At 36.2% G+C, this 10,389-nt stretch overlaps 1 protein-coding gene across 1 annotated transcript in view; it reads right to left on the minus strand.

Annotated features, from left to right (window-relative positions):
- Positions 1–3,800: 3,800 nt before the first annotated feature.
- Positions 3,801–10,389, minus strand: part of LOC107654166 (casein kinase II subunit alpha'-like) — a 9,776-nt gene continuing 3,187 nt past the window's right edge. Inside the window, exons 2-12 of the mRNA XM_016441135.1 lie at positions 9,828–9,939; positions 9,137–9,238; positions 8,507–8,557; positions 7,303–7,362; positions 7,136–7,219; positions 6,847–6,957; positions 6,269–6,370; positions 6,019–6,119; positions 5,138–5,286; positions 4,969–5,051; positions 3,801–4,299 (exon numbers count right to left, since the gene is read on the minus strand). Of these exons, the coding sequence (XP_016296621.1) occupies positions 4,975–5,051; positions 5,138–5,286; positions 6,019–6,119; positions 6,269–6,370; positions 6,847–6,957; positions 7,136–7,219; positions 7,303–7,362; positions 8,507–8,557; positions 9,137–9,238; positions 9,828–9,939 (949 nt within the window). The 3' untranslated portion in view covers positions 3,801–4,299; positions 4,969–4,974. The remainder of the gene's footprint in view (positions 4,300–4,968; positions 5,052–5,137; positions 5,287–6,018; positions 6,120–6,268; positions 6,371–6,846; positions 6,958–7,135; positions 7,220–7,302; positions 7,363–8,506; positions 8,558–9,136; positions 9,239–9,827; positions 9,940–10,389) is intronic.

The raw sequence follows: 10,389 nt of genomic DNA on the forward strand, positions 1-10,389 counted from the left end.
TGGGTTCGAGTCTCGTACCGGCAGGGATTGTAGGTGGGGGGAGTGAATGTACGGCGCTCTCTCCCACCTTCAATACCACGACTGAGGTGCCCTTGAGCAAGGCACCAAACCCCCAACTGCTCCCCGGGCGCCGCAGCATAAATGGCTGCCCACTGCTCCGGGTGTGTGTTCACGGTGTGTGTGTGTTCACTGCTGTGTGTGTGCACTTAGGATGGGTTAAATGCAGAGCACTAATTCCAAGTATGGGTCACCATACTTGGCCACATGTCACATCACTTTCACTTAAGAGATATACAGATTTTGTTTTAATACGTAACACTTTTACATTGTTGCGAATTGGTGGCTAATTTGTATCAGTTCATACAATTTCAAATAATCTTTTCTTATTTTAGGGAGACTTGCTTTGCTAATGCTAATTGTGCTACCATTCTGTTTTCTCAACAGCATGCCTGTCTGTTATTATGACATCAGTGATTTCAGATTTCCCTGCTTCAAAAAACAAACTGTGGTTGGTTGCATGACTTGCATGTCAGTTAGATGATGTCTTCCTGTCTAAGCAGATGGTACCTAGCCAGAATAAGCTTTCAAGCAAACCACAAAATATGTCAATAATCACATGTCTGGTTTCATGAGACTAATGATAGACCAGTCAACAAACATTTTTAATGCAATTGTCAGCTTAATAACCTTAATGTTTGATAGTGCAGCTATACTCTAGGAAAGAGGTCTGGTGATGAATCATCAGTCAGATGATTGTGTTTCTCAATCATTCTGGGTAATCAATCCTTCTGTTTGTTCAAGCTAGATATACTATCAATGAGTCATCTTGTAAGAATGTAGTCAGCAGACTAAAAGTATGTTTGGACAGCTTCTGTCAAGACAATGTTTCTGGCATTTTTCAGTTCTTTCCAATTCCATCCTCACACTACAATGAAATAGGAATCTCCTCCATGTTGGTTGGCACCAACAGTCCCTTATTTTCTCAAAATGGCTTCTCTTATTTCCTTTAAAGGGATAGCTAACCCCAAAAGCTCACCCTCATGTCATTCCAAAACTGTATGATTGTCGTTCTTTTTGTGGAACACAAAAGAAGATATTTTTCTAAATGTTTTTGGACCTCATTGACTTTAATTGTGTGGACCTCACAAGTTCTTCTTTTGTGTTTGCAGAAGAATAGACATATAGGTTCGCAACATCATGAGGGTGAATAAATTGTCAGAATTGTAATTTTTGGATGAACTATCCCTTTAAAGGGATAGTTCACCCAAAAATAAAAATTCTGTCATTAATTACTCACCCTCATGTCTTTCCAAACCCATAAGACCTTTGTTCATCTTTGGAACAAATTAAGATATTTAGGTAAATAGGCAGTAAGGACATTGTTAAAATAGTCCATGTGACGTCAGTGGTTCATAAAATTGTGGTTGAACCACTGATGTCAAATGGACTATTGTAACAATGTCCTTACTGGCTTCCTGGGCCATGGACATAGTAATTATGTTGCCGTCTATGCAGGGTCAGAAAGCTCTCAGATTTCATATCTGAATTTGTGTTCCAAAGATGAACAAATATCTTATGGGTTTGGAACGACATGGGGGTGAGTAATTAATGACAGAATTTTCATTTTTGGGTGAAATATCCCTTCAAGTGACCTTTTGGAGTTTGTTTACCCAACCATACTCCCATTCATCAGTGTAATTGCTGGATGTGGTTTAAGTTAGCCAAATCGACCCAGGGTTCCTTTCACCTCCAAGTATGACCATCGGGTGTGGCAGAAGTTACATAAGGTCATTACTGAAGTCACTTCATCAAATGTTAAAACATAAAGGTCATGATGAGACAGGTAATGTCTCTAAACCTCATTTTCATTTCACTTTGGTCAACCAAAACCAAACCAAATGGCTCTGCAGGTTTTTGGGCTTGAAATATTCATCATTTTTATATAAAAGCATATGTATTTGAAGTCCTGTGAGGTTTGTGCTTGACATACATTCTCTCAGGCCTCAATCTGATATGAGATTCACTCGGAAATATTCATGTCGGTGTCACGCATGAGGAGCTGTTGGTCAAAGTCAGGGCCACTGAGGGCAGAAGTAACCACACAAGGCCTGGACATGAATAATGATGAGTCTCTCGGTTTAACACTGAAATTGAGAAGAGGGTTAAAAAAAGAACTATAAACACAGGTGAACAGTTACCTGTGGAGGTAGGCCGGAGCAATGTGGACTGCACAAATCAAGGAGGACTTGGAGAAATCGCGTCATCTAATGAGCCAGCAATGGACACTTGAGCCCTTGGTGTCACAAAGGGCCGCTATTGAGACGCCTCCCAAAGCGCCATTAGTCCACTGCCTCACGTGTGTTGAGTCGCTCACACCAAAGACTGCCATGTAAAACTTGTCTTGGTAAAAACGGAACAATCCTTTCTGTTGTGTTTTACAAAGGCAAAGTCTTTTGGGAGTTTTGAGTCTATAAAATTGTTTAAACTCTCTGAAGAAAAAATTATTCACATCTTTATTATGAGGTAGCCCTTATTGTAAGGGCAACAACATCTCTACAAAAGAGCTGCTATGATGACGCAGAGGAGCATGGGAGCCAGAGCCAATTAATTAACCTGGCTGGCAAAAGGAAACATATCGCATAGCCCAAATATTGCTTAACATCAGAGATGAAGAGATCATATTGCACACAACATGAACCACAAACCTGGTCTCACACTCCATGGTCAACAATGAACTAAAGAAAATGAGGATTTTGTTTGACAAACTTAACAAAACCATGTTTTGCATCACATTTCACTGTGCAACTGAAAATTCTGTATAATTAACATTTTAAAAGTAGATATCGAATTGATTTTTTGTTGTTTTTACTCATTTGCACTGTAAGGAATACAATGGTCATTTGAGACAGATTTACTCTTTTGACTAAAATATTCCATTCAACAAAAACAAGTTAAAAATTAAACCAAATATTTAAACATTATATAAAGGACATTTAAGACCAACATGTGATATCTTATAATATAGCTAATTAGTACACTACTGTAATACAATGCTGCATCATTTAACGTTGTTTTAGTACATTGCTATGGAAAGAATGTATTCACATAACTTCAAATTCATGCGTATAACAATCGTGTCATTTTCACAAGAATTTAAAAGTTGTAATATTATGTTCAAGTTATGTATATATCTGATTAATCTAATACAAAAATGTGTTTTTTGGTTTTGGGTCAATCGAAACAATATTCTTGCTAGATTTGGTAATTTCTTGTTGTTTTCGCCAACAGTATGTTTTAATTTTTAGCGGGTTGTTCAATTACCTAACCTTGAAGGGAAAATGTGAAAATTTTCTCATTGATTTCTCACCCTTGTGTCATTCCAAACCCAGAAGACCTTTGTTCATCTTCGGAACACAAATAAAGATATTTTTGATGAAATCCCAGAGTTTTCTGAGCCTGCATAGACAGCAACGCAACTGACACGTTCAAGGCCCAGAAAGGTAGTAAAGATATCATTAAAATAGTCCATGTGACATCAGTGGTTCAACAGTCAATGGGCTCCAATGTTGTTTGGACTCCAACATTCTCCAAAATGTATTTTTTTGTTTTGCAAAGAAGAAAAAAAAAAAGTTATACGGGTTTGGAACGACATGAAGGTGAGTGAATGAGTACAATTTTAATTTTAGGAAAGACTATCCCTTTAAGTATGAGAAACAGCAATTGCAAACACCACAAGTAGGCACACATTTCAACCCGCAAATTAACAGACAATAACAAGGCACATAAATCTAAATAAAAATCATTTATTTTCATTAATATAGTAATCAATCTACCTAGAGCAAAGAAATAAAGGTCCACCATGCCACTTTATTACTACAGTATGTGGAGGCTGCGCCAAGGTCTGAATATTGAACAGACGGACACACAGACCAATAAGGAGAGAGGGGGCGGGGTTCATTCTGGTCTCATTCTCCATGCCTAGTTGAAGGTGGGAGGGGCCAGTGTACTTGGGGGTGGAGTCGAGGATATATTCCTTTCATCTAAAACTTGGGAGGAAAAGCTTTGAAATCTTCAAGCTAGAGGAACAGACCTGTTATAGAAGGGCAGACCAACCTTGACAGACACAGGAAAGCTGAAATGTCTGTGTTGGTGTGAGTGTATGCGAGTGTGCATGTGTGTGTGTCTGAGAGACGAGGTGTAACAGGTGCTGCTTAGAGCCAACTTTCACTGTACACTTGAAGAGGTTTCAGACACAAGGGATAAAAAATTGAGGTAACAAACGCCTTCCTTTTCCGGGTCCTGAAAAACAACAACAACAACAACAAAAAAGACAAGTTTGAATTACAGACAATATAAAATGCTTCACAAAAACAAAAAACAGAACTGTGGATTCTGTGTAATTCATAATTAATTAATTTTATACATTCAAAGATAAAAAAAAAAAAACTATCTGGTTAATACCAATATTTCTATGTGAAAAATAATAAAAAAAATACTACAATGAATATTTGAAATGCTACAGCAGTGTTGTTAATGTTAACCAAAACTACAAAAAATAATTTTCGTTAATTGAAAAAATTAATAAAATATTTCAGAAAAATCAGTTGAATATTAAAATGACTAAAACTGAAATAAAAACAAATGAAAGCTAAATCAAAATATTAAAAATGAATAAGCACATAATAAAATTAAACCAAAATGAAAATTGAAAATATACAAATAAAAGGTAATTTAAAATATGAATAAATACCAAAATAGTATATAAATAATAATAAAAATAACACTGACGTACAGTATGAAAATAGATATTTGAGTTTCTAAAGATTACATTTGTCAGCTTTATTAAATTGGTAATGTTTAAAAAAAAAACTTTTGTTAATCTAAATTCAAACAATAAGCATGTACCATTAAATATTGACTGAACCAATAAATAATAAATAAATAAAAACACTAATTAAATCTTGAGACCTGCTCTCATCGGGGTGTGTTGGTTCCACTTGACACTATGGTGCCATCTGTATTAGTGTGAGACTGCTCCTTCACCACGGGATCTAAAGACACAAATGATGTGTTTCAGGATTTTTCGACTGCTTGTTTTGTCTATATACGCTGTCAGCAGTGAGGTAAGCTAACTCACAGAAATAAGGGTGCTCCATGGCCTCGGTGGCGGTCAGTCTCTGCTGATGGTCGTAGCGTAGCAGCTTGTCGAGAAGGTCCAGAGCCTCTGGACTCACCAAATGCTGGTTCTCCGTCTGCATAAACTGTTCCCAGCGCTTGCGTGTCTGCCTGTGGGATACAGCAGGTGAGTTTTAATAACTGGACAAACTTGCATAGTAGCAGATTGTCAGTATTGGTATTAAATCAGTTGGTACTTGGTACTTTGTACGAGTGTCATTTTAGTATCATTGATATACTATTAAAATTTTTATAAAAAATTTGAATTGTTTTTTTATTTATTTAGTCTTTTTTTTTTTTTTAACTATGTCTATATAGTTTTTATTATTTTTATTTCAGTTTTTGTATATTTGAGTTATTTAGTAACATCAAGTGAAAAATCATGTAACTAAATGAAAATGAGAAAGGTTGCCTTGGCAGCTATCTGAAAAAAATAAATTTACGTTTTTAAATATTTTTCATTTTATTTCAGTTAACTTTTCTTTTATTTCAAATAAATAACGTTTTTTTAATAGTTTTAGTTAACTATAAGAACGTTGCTTCGCATTTCAATATCCATGTACTGACCACATGTTTGGCCAGATATTATTAATGATACAGGTTACTGAACTCAGTGGAAATCCTTGGAATAAGCTAATAATAATAAATAAATATATATTTTTTAAATACATAATTGGTATTTTATTTGCAAATAATATAATATAATAAATACAATATATAACAAATGATATACATTTGCTTTCTATTCTTGTCTTGTTGTTGTTATTACTGTATGTTAAAAATAGTTTAAAAATCCATTTAAATTTCTGAAATGCCTCTATGACATCCTCTGCTGGTACTCACTGGCCAAGCAGGTCTTTGAATCGTGGATCCAGTTCAATGTGGTATTTGCGCAGGTAGCCAAATAACTCATCCGTCCCGAGAACTTTTGCGATCCGCACCAACTGGAGAACGAGGAAATCAAATGAAATCATGGTCACATGCTTAAGACAAAGCGTTTAGCTAGTAGCGATAAATGCTTAATATTGATTTTCATTATATTTATAAAACTGCATGATCTATTCCTGATGTAAAAGATATTAATATTACTTACCTGATCGTAGTTGTCTTGGCCATGAAAGAAAGGCTCTTTCTGAAAGATCATACTGGCCAGCATGCAGCCGAGACTCCACATGTCCAGACTGTAATCATACATCTGTAAACACAATACAACACACATTTAACCCAATAACCATAGACAACCTAAAAAGAAAACAGCACTATGTGATATTCAAAATTTTTTACGGAATTTTATTCGGTCTAACATCAAACGTGATACATTTAAGGACGTGTGCGTGAGTGATGCTCTAATTACCATCACTGTTGTTTATTTCATGCTAATCTGACTGTTACTGACAGTTTTTATTGTTGTCTTTCATGTGACAACAGTGTCAGGAAGATTTCTGATCTGAAGATAAGACTTTCAATATAAACAATGACGTTGAGCAACTCAATAGATCGAGATGGTGAAGCAGATACATATTTTTGGGTACTTAAACTGATCTGTAACTGGATGAATAAGTTCCTGACAAAAATCTGAGGAATGATAAGTTACATAAGAGAAAGTGTTTGTGCTGTCATAAAATCAAGGAATTATTAATTATTCTGTGTGATTCATAAAGAGGATTTTACCTGGTAGTCCACCAACAATTCTGGACCCTTGAAATAGCGTGAAGCCACTCTGACATTGTACTCTTGTGCAGGGTGATAGAACTCAGCGAGACCCCAGTCTATCAATCTCAGCTGCATCAAACACACAAATCAACATCTAAAAAAACCACCTTGTTTGCTAAAAGAAAATGGCACCCTGATGCCCCCTGCTGGTGTATAAAGCCAGTAACTACATGACAGAGGGAACATTTGCATTCTGAATGTCTTGAATGCAGTTCAAGATGAAGTAAAAAAAAAAAAAATTCATTACCTTCCTTAACTGGTGGTCGATCATAACATTGTGGGGTTTGACATCGCGGTGCATGATCCCCATACTGTGGCAGTAGTCCAGAGCCTGCCCGTGTTTAAAAAAAAAAAAACCTTAGCAATGCATACAAGACTCCAAAACAAGCCAGTGAAGCACACTTGTGAGTTTACCTTTAGTAGTTCATACATGTAAAAACGTATATCGTAATCTGTTAGCTTTTGATACAGCTCCTAAACAGAAAGGAAACAAAAGATATTAGATTTGAAGGATTTAAATTAAAATGCAACTTAAACATTTCAGATCATTTTAATTATTACACCATTGCTTGGATTCTGATTAGCCAGGAGACAGCAAAATGTTTTTTGAAAAATAACTGATCGCCTTAAAGGGTTAGTTCACCCAAAAATTTAAATTCTGTCATTAATTACTCACCCTCGTGTTGTTCCAAACCCGCAAGACCTTTGTTCATCTTCGGAACACAAATTAAGATATTGCGCAAAGAAAACAAAAACAACGACTTTATTCAGTACAGTATCATGACTTGAGCGTGTGGCGGCGCTGACCCAGATCCGGCACGCTCGCGTCATGATACTGTCGTGAACGCGCGTCCACAAGTTATGCAGTAGAGACGAAAATGTGGAATTAAGTTGTTATTTTTGTTTTCTTTGCGCAAAAAAAGTATTCTCGTAGCTTCGTAACTTTACAGTTGAACCACTGATGTCACACGGACTACTTTGTCGATCATCTTGGTACTTTTCTGGACCTTGAACGTGGTAGTTACCTTGCTGTCTATGGGAGGGTCAGAGAGCCCTCATATTTCATCAAAAACATCTTAAATTGTGTTCCGAAGATGAATGAAGGTCTTACGGGTTTCGAACATCACAAGGGTGAGTAATTAATGACAGAATTTTCATTTTTGGGTGAAAAAACCCGTTAAATAGTCTCCTATTAAATATTGAAATGACCATCAGTTAATTATTCATTACCTTAAATAGACAGACAGACAGATAGACAGATAGATAGATAGATAGATAGATAGATAGATAGATAGATAGATAGATAAACAACAGACAGATATATAGATGGACAAATGACAGATAGACAAGACACACAGATATATAGATAGACAGATAGATTGATAGACAAATTGATACAGACAAACAACAACAGATAGATATATAGACAGACAGACAGATTGATAAACAGACAAATTAAAGACAGAAAAGATATATAGATAGACAGACAACAGACAGACAGACAGATAGACAGACAGATAGACAGATAGATAGATAGACAGACAGACAGACAGACAGACAGACAGATAGATAGATAGATAGATAGATAGACAGATCGATAACCTTAATTAGAAAATACCTTAAAGTCTGTGTTATTGATGCATTCAAAGACAAGCGCAGGTGTTCGAGACTGCAGAATGATTGGGGAGAAACCGCAAAAAACAGACAAAAACGAGATGAACAATCAGAAAAAAGGAAGTCCTTCAATCAACAATAGTAAGCATTAACAGACACCATCAAGCAGTCATTGTGATCACAATCAGGAATAAAAGAGCACATGGACTACAAAAGCATCACGACTGGCTGCAACTCATTATTCAGATGCAAAATCTAATTTGCTGTTCAAATAATCATCACTATGCTTCGCAGTTATTTTCATATGATCTCATTTGTGTCCAGATAATCCTTTGCAATCACTCTATTACCGGTTGCTTATGTTTGTACGGTAAATCTGTGACATTTCCAATCTGATATTTCTCAATGTAATTTCCATGACAAATTTGAGACATAAGAACTTAAGACATAAGAGACATAACAACTAATTCCAGCCTAAACCCAAATTTGCACCTGCAAGCTAGAAAAAGCAATGTGTCTCAAATGCTGTCCACCCACAATCTTCAGAGACAGAAAATCAAAGTCCTCCTGGGACAAACTATGCACCCTGATTGAACAAGTTTCACTAATGGAGGAGGAGAAATGGAGAACGTACCACAGGGTCCTTTACTGTGTCCATTAGCTGAATGATGTTGGTTCCTCCTCGCAAGTTCTCCAGGATCTTGATCTCTCTCTTGATCTTCTTTTTCTTGACAGGCTATTTTAGAAATTAATGATGTAACAATATAAAACCTAGTCAACATTAAAGGAATAGTTCACCCAAAAATGAAATTTTGTCATCATTTTGTGTTCAAAAGAAGATATTCTGAAGAATTTTGAAGAAGCAAACAATTGTTGGTCCCCATTGACTTACATAGTAGGGAAATAAATACTATGGAAGTCAATGGGGACCATCAACTGTTGGATTACCAGCGTTGTTCAAAATATCTTCTTTTATGTTCAACATAAGAAAGAAACTTAAACGGGTTTGAAACGACATGAGGGTGAGAAATTGATGACAACATTTTCATTTTTGGGTGAACTATCCCTTTAAAAAAACAGTAAAAACCTCATGACATGGCTTAACAAACACTGTGGTAAGTTGAAGTAGGCATTTCAAAAGGCTTGTCTCTGTTTAAAAACAGCCTTTCGTTTACCTCAAAAACAGAATCTGCTATTGCTAGTGAGAATATTAAGAGGAGGGACATCTACATTATATTTCAGAAAAACCACAATATTTCAGCCCTGTAGCCCTAAATAGGCAGATGACAAAGGCCTTTGATTGCACACTGAATACAATCTCTCACCTTGAGGATTTTGACCACCACCTTCTCATTGTTGTTGATGCTGATGGCCTCGAAGACCTCGCTGTATTTGCCCCTCCCGAGCTTCCGTACCAGCTGGTAATCCTCCTGGTTACTGCAGGTGGTACACAGATTCACATGCCAGTCAGATAGAGCATCTACACCAGAAACCAGCACAGAAACATCTCCAGCCCAGCACGCAAACACGCGGCTTCTGCGAGCATGAAGGGGCTGAAACACATTCAACCATCTGTGAAAATGACCAAGCCCATCATTTCCCCTGTCATTTCCCCTGTCAGCTGAGGGCTGACGGACGTTTCTACCAAGGGACCGAGCCAAAGACGACATTTTAAGCATTGGTCTGCTGTCTGAAACACTTTTAACTATAGTAATGAAATGCCACTATTCTTAAAGAGCCTTGTACATGCAGAATCACATTTTTATCTAAATCAAAATGGCTTAACATGAAGCAGCAAGTTACAATAAATACAAGTGGGCATATATATATATATATATATATATATATATATATATATATATATATATATATACATACAATATACAA

The sequence above is a fragment of the Sinocyclocheilus anshuiensis genome, unplaced genomic scaffold (assembly GCF_001515605.1).
Source record: "Sinocyclocheilus anshuiensis isolate Anshui unplaced genomic scaffold, SAMN03320099.WGS_v1.1 scaffold115, whole genome shotgun sequence".
NCBI lineage: Eukaryota > Metazoa > Chordata > Actinopteri > Cypriniformes > Cyprinidae > Sinocyclocheilus > Sinocyclocheilus anshuiensis.